This window comes from Cynocephalus volans, chromosome 6 (genome assembly GCF_027409185.1).
Source record: "Cynocephalus volans isolate mCynVol1 chromosome 6, mCynVol1.pri, whole genome shotgun sequence".
In the NCBI taxonomy this organism is placed as follows: Eukaryota; Metazoa; Chordata; class Mammalia; order Dermoptera; family Cynocephalidae; genus Cynocephalus; species Cynocephalus volans.
The window spans coordinates 89714028-89729164 of NC_084465.1; the positions used below are offsets into that span (position 1 = coordinate 89714028).

A 15137-nucleotide genomic window follows, 5' to 3' on the forward strand; every position below is an offset into this window, starting at 1 on the left:
CCCAGGCATAGGGACTGAAATTCATATTAGAATTAGACCTGAATTTTAACCAGGAATGTGTGAGAGGCCTAAAGACCAAAACCTCTGAATAAAGAAGTAAGCACATTAAAAGCAATAACTTCTTCAAGTATCCTTTTCTTTTACTTTAAAGACTGGCAGAGAGGTGTCCATGATTATTGAAGCTGATGTGTTTCTAAAGTGTGTCGTATGTTTTTAACCAAAAATACAATAAAAAGGTTTTCTCAAAGAGACATATAATTGCCTTGGTGAGTAATAGGGGGATTTCAGTTTTCTTCATTTTACTAGCCCAGATGCGGTGAAGTGTTCACTGCTGTAACAGCAATCACCACAGTTGTTTCCTTTCTTTTATTTCATCTGGCAGACCCCCATTTGGCTTCAAGTTCTTGGCCAGAGTGAAAACTTTACACATTGCACAGTAGAAGCACCCTGATAACTTCCATGAAGGCAGTATTTGGGGAATATTTACTTTACCACTGAACATACCTGGCACCATTAAATCCAATCAACCAGAATATACTGGGATAATCCTAGACATTCCTGCAAGAGTCTGCATTCGGAGTAGTTGAATTATTTTATCTCCAAAGTTAAAAAGAAACACGTAGGGGGGAAATAATTATCTATCTCTTCTCTGTCTCCCTACACTGTCCACTTGAAGGTCAGTACATAGAATAGGAAAATATGTACCCCACAAAATAGATTCTAATGGCACCAACACTTAAAGCTAATCTACATGCATGAAAAACAAAATGCTTTTTAGTTCTTCAGTTGCAACTCACACATGAGGCATGGTTCCAGTCTGCTTCCTTAATACACTATTCCCTTTCTTTTCTCCTCTCCCACCCTTCCTCCTTAGCTTGCTTTCCCTGTTTGTTAGCTTTTTAAAATTTTTTGCATGTACTTTTCCAAATTATTTTTTGGGAAACAGGTCTGTTATGGTGGTCTTATGAAGTAGTCTGGCATTTGTGGATTCCACCATCCTACATTTTCTATAGCTTAGTTATTCACTTATGGATTTGTAGCATGTCTCTTACATTAAGTTGTGGTTTAAAAATAAACATAACAAAAAATTTCAAGTAACAGGAACATATTCATGGCACAAATAAGCATTTTCTCACTGATGGTGATGATGGTGGGGAAATCCTTTCTGTCCCTTTCAGTAGGGTTTCCACTTTCTTCCCTCTCTTTCCCAGCTCTGAGAACCTTTTGCATTCAGTGGGTTGCAGTTTCAGAAAAAGCATTTCTATGTTTGAAAACTGCAAAGAACACATTTTGCAAGAAGTGCCTGTGTTTGCTCTTGTTCTCATGCACTTTAGGGGTCATTATATGTACTAAAAAGAAAAAATCTAGCCAATCAAAATCACTTTTCTCAAATAAAGGAGGGTTCCTGCACAATTCTCTTGCCTTTGAAGGTATAATAGAACATTGGAAGCTTGCTATGTTATTTCTTAAAGGTCCGTTGATGAGTTTTGAGCATTTTTATTTTGGGACAAACCCACAAACAGACTCCTGGTTCTCCAACATCTAAGGTGTTAGTGTTTCAGGAATCTATGCCTATTTACCTGCTGCTATTCCTTCAGAATGGGAGCAATAACTCAAGATGAAATACAGCATGTATTACTCTTGAAAGAGGAATTTTCTATCCTTTCCCCCGTAATTGAGGTCATTCAACCACTAGGGTTCACCTGGAGTCCATACTGTGATACACGCATCACTCCAAGCCATTTTATCTTTTGTGCTGATAGTCAAGATCGCAGCTCTAACATTGACATCAAACTCTGTCTGGGCAGATGACTAAGAGTGCTGCACAACGTAAACTTTTGACCCTCAACTTTTTGACCTGCAGTTGTAACGCACTAACCACAAAGATACACAAAGCGACGTCTCTTCTTTCGGGGAGAAGAGGCCTCCTAGGATCTCAGGACACCCTGCTAGTGCCACTGCCTTTTACAATTAGAAAGTGAACTGGATATATTTGTATGTTTGTGCCTGAATTTCCTGTCAAATCAGTCTCCTACCTCCTTATAACAGCACTTAAATGGAAATTAGATTAACTTGAAATCACTAATTATTCCATTTACAAGGAAAATTTGGATCAGAACAGGAGAACCTTGCAAAAAGAGAAAGAAATGAGAAGATGGTGGAAAGCAGGCAGTGGAAAATGGAGATACGTTTTTTCTTTATTTAAAAATAAAGACACAGCCCTAATTGTTTGGGAGAGCTGGACCAGGCTGGTGAGTTGACTGTGAACTTGTACTAAAGCGTGCTCTGCTGGCGATTCCTAGGGTGTGCAGATTTATCTTCTCTGCATTTACTTAACCCGGCAGTGAACTGCGCGGGCGTCATTTATTAGGCGATGACAGACTTCACCTCCAGCAAGGGCTGCTTCACAAAATCGCAATAATTACCTAATAACCTTCATAACAAATATTATTATTGAAAAGACCCGTTTGTGGGGAGGGGATCTGGTGGGAGAAGGACAAATTCCTTTGTGAGAAACAAACTAAACAAACCTGGGCAGATCTTCCAGTCCTGGGGCTTAGAATGGCTAGGATTGTGGCTCTCCCTGCATATATGAGTGGGAGCCTAGGCTGACCCCCTCAACCCTGCCTGGGAGCCCCTTTTATAGTTTTGGCATTGACTAGAAGGAAATTCCCCCCTTAGAAGTGAAAGGGATGGAGCCCATAATGCTCTGCACTCTAAATGGTGGGCAATCCATGGACAGACCTCCAGCCAAGGCAGGAGACACTGAGAAGGATGTCTTTTAAGCTAAAAGGATTGTTTTCCTCTTTAATAGCCTATCTTTCAGAATGTGATTTGCTCTCCCCTTACTGTTTGGATATAATGCTCTTCAAATCACAACAAACAAACATGACTCTGTTTCTGGTAGGAAATTTTGTCTTGCCCTTCAAGAGCCACCGACAAAGAAGCAGGGGAAAGAGCAGGAGAAAAGGAATCTTGGCATAATGTTGTGAAATTAGACCATGGAAACCCTAACAAACCCCTAAGTAAGTGTGACCAGAAGCTTCCTATTATATTTATAGTTCAGGAAATACTGTCTCTTCAGCTTGTGGAAATAAACGAGCCCCTGCACATTTCCGCCTCCTTCTCCTTTTACAAGGAGCACAGATACACACTCCTGCCACTGGCTGAGGCTGGATGTCTTCATAAAGCTCTCAGTGACAGAGATTTTTTTCTAAGTTCCTCTGCAAAAACAACCTCAAAGAATGCACAAGAACAAATAACTTATCTACTAAATGAGCAGATAACCAGCCATCCTCTTTACTATGCTGCTTATGAAAATAGGAAGAAAGAAAAAATCCTTCCAATAATGCTCACGTAAGTCTGACTGGGTGTTGTATTTTTAAAGTCATTTAACTCCATGTGGGTTAGCTTGCTCTCTTAAATTCTACTTAAGTTTTATAAAGACTAAAACAGACAAGTAAGCAAGCTGACAATATTTATAGCATATAATTTTTTTAATTTGTGGGAAAGATTCTCTATGTTGTTTGATGACTCCAACAACCATTCTGCCCATTTCTACACCCCCAAGGTGGGATGTGGCCACAAATATGGTGTGGGGGCTTCCTCTATGCAAGTTATTGAAAGGAACCTGCCTGCATTCCTAGGGCTCTTTTTCTCTTCTGCTAATTTCAGTCACCAAAAATTCACTCAAGTCAGATCACCAAATGAATAACTAAAATAGGATCATAACTCAATATTTTCCAATAAAGAACCCACAGCTCAGATCAGTAAAACAAAGAATCCAGAATTCTCACAGATACATAAAAAAATGCAAGAGAACTTACCCCCATGCAAAGTTTATATCCTGGTCCCCACTAAGATGTGGACACACCTTTCTAAGTACTGTAATACCAGTGTTGGTTCACTTTAATAGGTTGCACATAATGACTTCAGGGATTCTTCACCTTGCCACTATTCATGAGAGGCAGGACTTGTAGGAGGATTTCAATTTTTCAAAAACAAACAAACAAACAAAACAACAAAAAACTTCCCAGGTTTTGCTTTTTAAACCTCTAACTTTTTGAACATCTGTTGGACTTATGTTGAATGTAGGTGGCATCTGCATAGTAAAGTTTGTTGAAATTCCAAATCTATATTATAAAAAGTTTTACTTTCAGCACTTAGTAAATATCTTTACCAATTAACGTCTGCAGACAACTATCTAGCTCCTAAGGAGAAAAGCAGATCCCGTTTTTTTGTTTCACTTCTGAATGCAGTTGGAGAATTTGGCTCAATGCCTCAGATGTGACTGGAGGAAATCTGCTAGGTCCCTTGCCGGTACCCATCCAGAAAGGACAGGCCACAGCATTCCTGTTCACTTGGTTTGGCTTTGCCATTGAAGAAGGTGGGGGTTTGGGGCTAGAAGGGGTGGCTGGGGCCAAGATGGAATCTTACGAAGTAAAAATTTATTTCACCGTACTTCACCCACCTGTGCAATTTTGGAGAATGTTTTGGAAATCATAGATTATGTAAATTTCCTGGGATCAAAAAGAAAGAGCAACTAACAAAAGAAAGGCGGAAATCTCCTACTGACAAACGACCAATTTCTTCCCTGAACTACCATTTATGATGTGTCAGGAAAAACAACCTAATGGCGCTGGGGACTTTAAAGTTGGTCATTGAAGATACCTCAATTTCCCCCCAAACTTTAGGGCACAGTTTGAAACAGAAAATTTGCCTGTATGTTGAGGGGGAGTAAATTTCTCTAATCTTTAGTGTTATCAAGGGGAGTGCCTAAGTTGCCTTTTGAGGGTCCTGTGCTTAGACTTTTTAATTCTACAAAGAAGGAAAGGAAAAGGAAAGTAGAGAGGGAGAAGAAAGGCAAGGCAGAAGAAAAGAAAGCACTTTAACCCCTTTCAATTAGCCTGGGGATTCAAAGACTAAAGTTAAATCCGGCCATAAAGTTTATTGCTCCAGACTCACATGCGGGTGAGAACAGTCCCACCAAAATAAAAAGAACGCGCAGGCAAACTAGGTTCAGGGCCTGGTCCTGGGTGCGGGGTGGGGGGGTGATGTGCTGAGCACCTCCCCAGTTGGGGACCGGCGGTCCCGAGCGTCTTGTGGGCGCTAGCAACAAGGGCTCGGCCCTGCAACCCAGGGGCCCAGCCTGGAGGTGCAGCCCGCGCCTCGCCGGCCTCTGCCACCTCCTGCTCTGGCGAGCCAGCCTGAAACCCGGCCCCGAAGGCCGTCGCCTCAATTCAGTCCTGCCAAATGACCCCGGCCCGCGAAGACATATTGCCACAGCTCCGTAAGGACTCCCGCCAGGGTCCGCCTCGGCCCTGCCCCAGCCTTTCTTTCAAACTCTCCCGAGCGCAGTGCAGCCCTCGGCGCCCGGAGCCAGCGCCCCACTGTCTCCCAGCCCCCACCCCAGGGCTCCGCGCCCCCCCCGAAGAGCTGGGACCGGCCGGACCCAGAATGGGGCGGGGGGGCCCTGCCAAGCCTCCACACACAGGCCCACTTGCACACAAAAATCATCTTTTTGCACGCCGGCGGGAACAGCGGAAGTCATTAACATCCGCAGTGGCGCAGCAATTAAGTTAGGCCTGGGGATGCGGCGCGGCCACAGGCGCTGTTCACCCAGCCGCCTTTGCTAAGCTGGCTCCGGGCGCAGCTAATTTGGGCAGAGGAAGAGTTTGCATTCCCTTTTGGAATCCAGAGACAGCCTCAGAGTTATTGAACCAGAGAGAAAGAGAAAGAGCAAGAAAGAAAGTTTTTAGAGTACAAATAAACTTAAAAGCAGATCCCGTTCAGGAGGCAAGCTTACCTTAACTCAGAGGGAGCCATTTTTCAGAGTTTTGAGAACTTGTGGTTTGGACACTTCTGGACCTAAAATTGACAATTTGAATGACCAGGCGGCACACGTAGCCTGCAAAAGAGTCAAATGGAGTCCAGCGTCAGTGAGATTATATGTTATGTGGTATATAATGTTGGATGTCAACTCCCCAAAACCATAAAACTTACTTTAATGGCCCCACGTGACGTTTTATAGCCAGTGAGCCGATCTGTCTGTGCTATGGATGATTTTACGATCTAATTCATAGACAAAACCCTATTCATTTGGCACCCAAATGTCATATAGCCGGAACTGGGGCTTATAAAGTTTACTGTTTTATAACTTTTAAAAGGAAAGACGGCATCAGTGTAAGCAGTCGGTAAATGTGCATATCTCTAGCTGCGCTTTAGCGGCTCTGAGGAGTTTCCCAATCGAGCTAGGATGGGGTAAGTACCTTCCATTTGTAGCAAATTAATTGTAGCAAAAGAAGCCAACTGGGTTCAGGTTGAGGAGTGGGGAAAGGGTGCTTGGGTGAGTTAGGGGCAGAGGGTTTGGGATCCACAACCTGGCATAGCAGCCTCTTCAGCAATGGAGGCCTAGGACAGCCTTAGGAAACAGGCAGAATCTGTGTGGCCCCTGAGGGTGGATAACAAAGCCCTGGGCTTTTTCTCCTTCTTTCTCTCTCTTCCTCTTCTTTTTGTATCCAGCAAGTTAACTTAATTTCCTCAGAGATGGGCAGGGTGGACTTGGGCATTGGAACTGCTTATAACTTTTTCCACCTTCTGCCCTAAACTTTCTGATGGGTCAGAGTTAGGAAGGTGGTGGGTCAGGGGTTGGTCTGAAGTCTCCATGCACAGGCAGGCTGCTCAGGTAGCCTCAGACTCACCAGCTTCCAGGACTGGACAGACAGACAGAAAAGCAGAAAGAGCCGCTCACTATTTGGCACAAACCAGACCAAAAGAACTTACAATAGAAAGTTTATTTTTTTGTTTCCAGTCAGTATTTTTTCCGTAAAAACAAATACCAAAAAAAAAAAAAAAAAAAAAAGCTGATCACAGTTTGCTTAAACAGCCAGACTTGAACAATATTTGTAACTTTGTTCACAAAAACATACATCACTGAAGCTGCGCTTATAAGAGCCACTTCCAGAGTTCGTGCAAAGGGTCCTACAAAGGCACGCAGGGACACACCGCTTGGAGTCACAGTTTTCGTCACAGAGTCACTAGTCACACTACACGTCGAACAAGTTAAGTTGTGTCTCATCAAGTCACCTCTACAACAGCATTAATTACACAAGGAATATAGGTAGTTTGAATAAAAATATCTTTAACAGCTTGGAGCTATTGAGACAGGAACACTTCCACACACATGCACAGTTAAACAACTCGAGTGCAACACACAACATTGGCACTAAACGAGGTTGAAGGGAGACTTTTTTGTGTGTTTTTTTCTCTTTTCTTTTTTGTTATAGTTACTTCAAGTAACACAGCTTGTTTCATATAAATAAGTTAAAACATCTATTTTTTTTTTTTTTTTCAAGACAAAGCCATTCAGGACAAAGAGATGAACAGAAAGCAGATCTACTTATACAGGCGCTATAATGGCAATAAACAGGCTCATGATTAAAAGATGGATTAGGGCAACGAGAACAGGGCTTCTTCACAGAAGGAACACAAGGGAGTTTTAGAAAGTCACCTTAGTACTGACACTACGCGGGATCCGCTAATACCGCTCAGTACTTTGAACGCTCAATACTCAGGGACGGAAGGCCCCTCCCGCCGCCGCCATGCTCATGCTTTTCAGCTTATTATCCTTTTTCCACTTCATTCTCCGGTTTTGGAACCAGATTTTGATTTGTCTCTCAGAGAGGCAAAGAGCATGTGCTATTTCAATCCTTCTTCGACGCGTCAGGTAGCGGTTGAAGTGGAACTCCTTCTCCAGCTCCAGGGTCTGGTAGCGCGTGTAGGCCGTGCGGGCCCTTTTGCCTTCCGGGCCGCCTATGTTGTCTGCAACAGAAAAGTCAGCGATTTAGCCACCAACTCCTGAGCCCCTGGCTTCCGAAGTCCGCCAGCTGGATAAGCCAGGGTCCTGTGCAGGGAACCAGGGTGAAAGGCTCAACAAGTCCTCCCTCCTTGCCCACCCACTTCTTTCGAATTTCCTTCCCTCTTCCTTTCTAGGGCGAAAACAATACAGTCTGGACTCTGGGAACAGTCAGCCCATCTGAGTCCTGGAGGACCGCCCGGCTTTCCCTCTGCCCTCTCCTGCCCTCTGGCCCTGCCCTGGGCGCCCCGAGCTGGGGGCACAGCCGTCGCAGGCTGCCCACCTCCCAGAAACCCACCGAAGCACGGTCCTTTTCTGAGCGCCCAAGTGGCCTCCAGGTCGCTCTCCCTTAAAGTTCCAACCCCGCGAGCCGCCTCCTGTTCCAGTCGCGCTTGGGGCGCCTGCTTTCTTTTTCTTCTCTTTCCTTCTTTCTTCCTCCTGCCCCCAAACTTCAGAATCCCGCCGACTCTCGCCTCGACGATTCCCCCCAAGCCCCTTTTCGGGGGCTCTAATTAGTAATGCTGTTTCCCCAGCGTAGCCCTTCTCATAAATTACCCGCGCTGACAGCCCGATTCAGGGCCCCTACTGCCATCGTCTACCTCTCTGCGCCCTGCTCGGCTGTCCTGACCCGGAGCGCGTTCCGAGGCGCTGGGGTTCGGAACGGGTTTTTCCTTCCTCCCCTTTTCAGCGTCTAAACTTGCCTGGCCAGCGGCCGGTTCCCCCACTATTTGCGGGCACAGGGTGCTGCAGAAAAGAAAAGGAGGAAGGCAGGGGAAGGAGAAAGGCAGGGAGAGGATTCGCAGGGCTAGGAGAGGCGAGACCAGGAGAGAGATGGGGAGAGAGGGCAGAAAAAGAGATGGGGGGACCGAAAGGCGCTCCCTCCGGCCGCGTGGATGTAGAAAAAGGCTGCTTTACCATGACTTATGTGCAGCTTGCGCATCCAGGGGTAGATCTGGGGTTGGGCGGGCGGCGCCGGGCTCGGCTCGCTCTGCGCGCTCGCCTGCTCGCTGCCGGCGGGGGCGTCCTCCTCGGCTCCGGACGCCGTGCCAACCCCTTCTCTGCTGCTGATGTGGGTGCTGCCGGCGTTGGCCGAGGCGCCGCTGGAGTTGCCCAGGGAGTTTTTCCCGCTGTGGTGGCTGTCGCTGCCGGGAGAGGGGGCCACGGCAGAGCAGGGCAGCGGGTCGGGCGGAGGCGAGTGCGTGGACGTGGCCGGCTGGCTGTACCTGGGCTCGGCAGGCGCTGCGCTGGCGCCGGCCGCGTAGCTGCGGGCGCGCTCCCCAGAGCCAAAGTGGCCAGAGCCCGAGCGGCCGACGCTGAGATCCATGCCATTGTAGCCGTAGCCGTACCTGCCGGAGTGCATGCTCGCCGAGTCCCTGAATTGCTCGCTCACGGAACTATGATCTCCATAATTATGCAACTGGTAGTCCGGGCCATTTGGATAGCGACCGCAAAATGAGTTTACAAAATAAGAGCTCATTTGTTTTTTGATATGTGTGCTTGATTTGTGGCTCGCGGTCGTTTGTGCGTCTATAGCACCCCTGCACAATTTATGATGAATTATGGAAATGACTGGGACATGTACTTGGTTCCCTCCTACGTAGGCACCCAAATATGGGGTACGACTTCGAATCACGTGCTTTTGTTGTCCAGTCGTAAATCCTGCCTGATGACCTCTAGAGGTAAACTCGTGCACTAATCGGGGAGTTGGGTGGAGGCAAGAGGGGTGGCGCGCGCGCCCCGGGCGCGTGCCCGCCGCCCGCCGCCGTCGTTCAGTCGGACTCGAGCGCCACCCGCTGGAGGCAGGACGCATCGCCCCGTTTCCGACCCCGGGCTGCAAGGGCCGGGGTCGAACTGAGGTTACAGCCCATTATGGCAAAATTATTGCATTTCCCTCGCAGTTCCATTAGGATGTACCAATTGTGAAGCCGTCAGCTGCCTATCGCGCGCCCGGCGAGGATGCAGAGGATTGGGGGGAGGTGGTGACTTGGATTTTATTTACAACAACTTTATTTCCCCCACTTTGCAGCCCCACTGATTTGTTTTTGTGTCGAGGTTAGGGTCGGTTCTGCCCATCCTGCCAGCAGCTCTGAATTTAGAAAACACAGATATCACCTTTGGGGAAGTGGGGTGGGGTGGAGGCCATTTAGCCAATTGGAGAAATAAATCCTGCCCGTAGCAGCAGCTACAATTACGGCTCTGTTTTTGCGAGTGCATGAGGGACAGTGTCCCCGCCGCTCTTAAATGACAGGCGTCTATTAAAGATAGCTTTTGTGTAGTGTTTCTCCGAAGCGAGGTCAAATTCCAAACACTCTTATAAACGGAGTCGATTTTTCTTTCGAGCAAATATGGTTTTCGTGTCATTAGTTTGCTACTTGGTTTGCTTACATATTCCGCATGGAAAATCTTTACCATCTGATCCCGTTCCTAGAGCCAGCCGGGACCCAAGTCGGAGGGTTCTCGGTGATCCCAGAGAGTGGGCCCAGACTTTCCACAGCCACAGAAGCTGTTTGGAGGCTGGGGATCCGTAGGCAGAGCTATTGGGGTCTTGCTTAGACCTCCAAGAGTAAAATCAGGACCACAATGGAAGCATTTCTTGGCAGTGTCTAGTATCTCCGTAGTTCTTTTCCTGGGCTCTGAAAGACGAAAGTAAACCACAAATATAGCTGAGAGGCCAGGGGAGTCTGCCCGCTGGAGGCCCGGCGTCGCAGGCGCCCCTGGCACGTTTGGAAGCCAGGACTCTTGCCCTCCGCATGGCCCTGGGTCCCCTCCTTGGGTCCTGAAAGCTGCTGCATTGGCGGCGCCGGCTCTATGCCGAGGCGGGGAGCCGGAATCCGGAGCCGGGAGGCTTGGGAGCAGTGACTGCCGGGGCTGTAATGTTCCACCCACGCCCAGGTTGCCTCGGCTCGGCTGAGGCTGCTTCTCTTCTGCTAATGGTTGCACGCGGGGCCGAGGGACTCAGCTCTGTCGGGGCCCCCTTTGTTCCTCGAGCTTCTTCCTGTCTTGTCGGCCTGGGAGACCGCGACAAGAGTGGGGCGCCAGCCCTTACGCCCCTTCTTTCCAGTGGCCAGAGAGGATTTGGTAATGCCCTTCGAGACTTGGTGGCCAGGGACCAAGGCAGAGACGCCCACAGGCCAAACGGGGTTCAGCCCTGGACTCTCCTCTCCTGCAACCACGCATCCGGAGCTCGGAGAGCGCAGAGGCCCTAGCACAGGAGCCCAGGACAAATTCGAGGCGCGCCCTTGAACCCCAGAGCTGGTTTGGGCAGCCTTCGGGAGCGGGGCTGTGTGTACAGTGCGCGCGGCTCCACCGCTGGGATTGGCTTTGTGTGGGTTTTTGCTGTTGTTGTTGTTACTGGGTTTTTTGTTTGTTTGTTTGTTTGTTTGTAAGAAATAAATTCCCAGGCGCTTGCAAAGCTCCGGGCTCCCCTGAAGCTGCGGAAGCCCCCGATGGGAGCAGGCAGGGAGAAAAGTTGGAGAGCAGGCCAGGGCAAGGGGGCAAAACGGAAGGAAGTGGCAGCGCTGGCCTGGTCCCTGCCAGGGCGTCTACTCGCCCGCCTTTGCCTCAGAGTCCTCCCCGCTGGGCTGCGTGGAATTGATGAGTTTATTCTCTTTCTTCCACTTCATGCGGCGGTTCTGGAACCAGATCTTGATCTGGCGCTCGGTGAGGCAGAGCGCGTGGGCGATCTCGATGCGGCGGCGCCGCGTCAGGTAGCGGTTGAAGTGGAACTCCTTCTCCAGCTCCAGGGTCTGGTAGCGCGTGTAGGTCTGCCGGCCTCGGCGCCCGTGGCTCCCGTACGCAGCACCTGCAGGCGGAAATGGCCGGGCGCCGGTTAGCGAGGCTCCGGATGCCCACCCGGTCAGCCCCCTGCCTCCCGCCGGGGGTCCCTGGGCCAGAAACAGCCCGCCTCTTCTCCAACCTCTCCCACTATGTCTGGGGTTGAAAGCGGGCTGGATGACAGAAGGTTATTTCATACCAACTGAGATGTTCCCCACTTAAAACGACTTGAAATGGGAAGTTACTGTTTTTGAAAAATCTGCCTTGTAAGAAAACCATTACAGGTGAAATAATAGAAAGGGCATTCTTAATTTGGGACATTCAAGTCGTGTTTGTGTGAGGGTGAGTGATGTGGAACCCTGGAGCAGGGTAGACACTCTAAATTCACACACTGGTCTCTGTGAGGATACTACCGTGGCCAGCCATGTCAGAACTCAACACATTTTTTTTTTAAAGTTAAAAATGGTCAGCACTCTCAAATCTTTGCAAGTTCTCCCAAACTATATGACCCTGCTGAGAAAAACAGAGCTCCCTGGGGGGTTGGGGTAGTGGATTTTAAAGCAAAACACTGTAAGTTTTAAAATGTGCATTAGGCTCAGTCCTGCACCAAAGGGAAAGGAGATTCCCTGTGGAGTCTTTGGAAACCAGGGGAGAAGAAATATAGGCGGTCTGAGGTTTCTGGCAATCTAGGACTGTGTTGGGCTGTCCTGGTGCCAAAGGTTCCTATGGGTGATGGGGGTCCTCCCAAGCCAGGTGTGTGTGTGTGAGGCTCAGGCAGAGGCTCAGAAGAAGGCAGAAGTTGGCCAAGAGTGAGCTGAGTGGGAGGTGGAGGAGGGGAGGGAGGGGAGAGGGAAAACCTGAGGCTGGGGATGGGGCCCTTCAAGGCTTTGGGGAGACACTGGAAGAGGCCAAATGTGGGCCTCTCTCTGTATGAGTTCCTGAGGGGCAGAAAGGAGAAGGGTTGGGAGGTGGAGGGGAGTTAGAGGGCCCGCAGAAGGGCCTCTCGGCTAGGGAATCTGAGCAGGGTGGTACTAGATTGCAGGATGGACAGGATCTCCTCCCAACCAGCGTGTCTCTCTCTTCAGGTTGCCCCTGTCATGGGTCTCACATAGCGGAGCAGTGATTCCCCCCCTCCCCTAAGGGTGACACCTTAAATGAACATGAGTGCCCTGCCTTTCCTCCACCATGGCCTGATTGCCCCACTGGGAATTTTTTTTTTTTTTTAATCTCTTTTAAAAAGCCAAAGAAACATTGTTCATTCTTTCCTTCTTTCTTTCTCTGTATTCCTTTTTCTACTTTCTCTTGCTTCCTCTGTCTCCTTCTCCTTCCTTCCTTCTTTGCCTGCCTCCTTTCCCCTCTCCCTCCACTGCCTGGGGTGTGCGTGGGTGCAGGGAAATGCCTTACCCGCGCAGGAGTTCATCCGCTGCATCCAAGGGTAAACAGGGCTCGTGTACTTCCGGTCGGTGCCTTCGTCATGGAGGGCTTTGCCCTGCACGCTGCTGCTGTCGGGTTTGTACTGCTGCTCGGGAGAAAAGTGCAGGTAGTCCCCAGGGCCCCTCTGCTTGCCACTGCCCGAGGGCGAGGCGCCACTGAGGTCCTTATCAGAATAGAAACACGAGGCCCCGTACTCGTAGGACGCTCGGTTGCAGGCCAGGACCGAGTTGGACTGTTGGTAGAAACAAGGTGAGGTGTACGTCTTGTCCGGGAGGCTCGACGCCCCGTAAGAGGCCGGGAAGGGCCTCAGCGCGTCATAGCCGGCCTGGTAGAGGGGCAGCTGGCCCAAGAAGGAGTCCTGGCCGCTGGGCAGGCTCCCGGGAAAAGTGGGATTCACAAAATAGGAACTCATTTGCGCGCCCCTCTGCAGGACTGTGATTTGTTGTGTATTAGTACATCTGGCTATAACTATTAGTAGTCATCGAACTGGTTTGTTTCTGGATGGCCGAACGCCAAAAGCGACAGCAGCAAATCGCACCAGCTGACGCAGCGGCGGCCAATGGGAACGAGCGCCGGAGCCCGCTCCCCGGGGACCACGGCGACCGAGGCAGCAAAGTTACAAACAGCCCCCAGCCCGCCCGCCTGCCGCCCGCCCGGTAGATTGATGGGCGCGCACAGCCAGCCGGCCAGGCTCTCTTCCTGAACGCCAGCGGCGGGCACGGCCCAGGCAGGGGTGCGCAGATCAGGCCGGGGTAGGGGTACTAGTGCCCCGGCCGCTGCAAAGGCCCTGCCAGGCCCGCTCTTTCCTCCTCCCCTTTTTGCCTTGTTGGATTTTGTGGGTCCCCCTCCCTTCCAAACAGGAAACCTGACAGCCCAGCTCCAGGAGGCCTGCACTCCAGGCATGGCCCTGAGTTGCCCCTCCCCTTGCGCTCCCCTACTCGTGGGTGCGGGTTCTTGAGCTGGAGACAGAGCTCTGAGAAATCAGGCCTTCACTCCCTGCTCTTTAGTCCTGCGTCTTAGGAATCGGCGCACCTCCGTATTCTCTCCTTCTCTATTCCCACCAGGGGCCTGAGCCTTGCAGCCAAAAGCTGAAGGTTCACCTCGAGCGACCAGGACGCGGCCAAACATAGGGTGTTCCCGCCGGTCCCCTCTTCCCGCATAGGACATGTCTTGTTTCAGTCCCGAAGGGCTCCCATGCAATGGCTGCGCCTGCCTGGTTTCAAAGCATCCCCTCCAGCTGGGCGCCCCAGTCCGTCCGGCGTCCCGCCTTTGAACCCAGGGAATCAAGAGCCCTGAAACTACTAGTTTCAAGAAGAAAGCACCTCCAGAAATGCAACCGTGAGACTGGGATCCGAAGCCAGACCTGGGACCTATTCCCCTCGCCCACCGCCGCCAGAACTGCTCGGAACCGAGACCCAAAAATCCAGATGTGAAATTTCTCCATCCTCATTCCAGAGGCACAGGAGACACAGGGCCCCTGGTGGAGCCGGGCACAGAGGGCAGCTCGGCGGGGCCCAAGACCGCGGGATAATTAATGGGCTTGGTTTCCGGGGCGCCCGACAGCCGGCACTGTCCTGGGGCGCGCCCTCTTTCCTGCCCTTTCTGGGACTGTTCCGGGGGCTGCTGCCCACAGTCGCTCCAGAACCGGGAATCGTTGTCGCACCGGCTCCAGAAATCCTGAATTGCTTTTACCGCCGTCCCAGGCCTGACCGTCCCCAGATAGGACATGAAAAGCCTTTTCTGGGCTGGATCTCTCTTGCCTGAGAGGTGTGCCTTCTAGATAGTTGACTTTTACAGCACACGGATCAATCTCGTTTTGTAAAATGTGATACCGGTCCAATGGCATTTTTACGACTGTGTTTGTTGGGCTTGTAAACCCCCTTGAATTAGCTTTAAAATCCTCAATTCCGTGGAGGTTGAAGAAAGACTATGCGATTTGGATGGATTTCTGGAGACTGTAAGATTTGCAAAACCCTGGCTAACGCAGGCTGATGGGGTTCACGACTTGGGGGCCAGGTGGCAACTGGCAGTGCTCCCGTAGGAATCTGGTAACGACGTCCTTAATCTCTTCCTT

General features: G+C 50.1%; 2 protein-coding genes across 2 annotated transcripts in view; both read right to left on the bottom strand.

The window, feature by feature from the left end:
• HOXA5 (homeobox A5) overlaps positions 1 to 9371 on the bottom strand; it is a 14620-nt gene extending 5249 nt beyond the window's left edge. The window contains exons 1-3 of the mRNA XM_063099817.1: positions 8771 to 9371; positions 7511 to 7821; positions 5807 to 5908 (exon numbers count right to left, since the gene is read on the bottom strand). Coding sequence (XP_062955887.1) covers positions 7571 to 7821; positions 8771 to 9332 — 813 coding nt within the window. The 5' untranslated portion in view covers positions 9333 to 9371 and the 3' untranslated portion in view covers positions 5807 to 5908; positions 7511 to 7570. The remainder of the gene's footprint in view (positions 1 to 5806; positions 5909 to 7510; positions 7822 to 8770) is intronic.
• Positions 9372 to 11397: 2026 nt separating this feature from the next.
• Positions 11398 to 13475, bottom strand: HOXA6 (homeobox A6). Its single transcript, XM_063099818.1, has 2 exons — positions 13034 to 13475; positions 11398 to 11657 (listed from the first exon to the last, which is right to left on the bottom strand). Exons 1-2 carry the CDS (start codon positions 13473 to 13475, stop codon positions 11398 to 11400), a joined length of 702 nt encoding a protein of 233 aa, XP_062955888.1.
• Positions 13476 to 15137: the final 1662 nt, after the last annotated feature.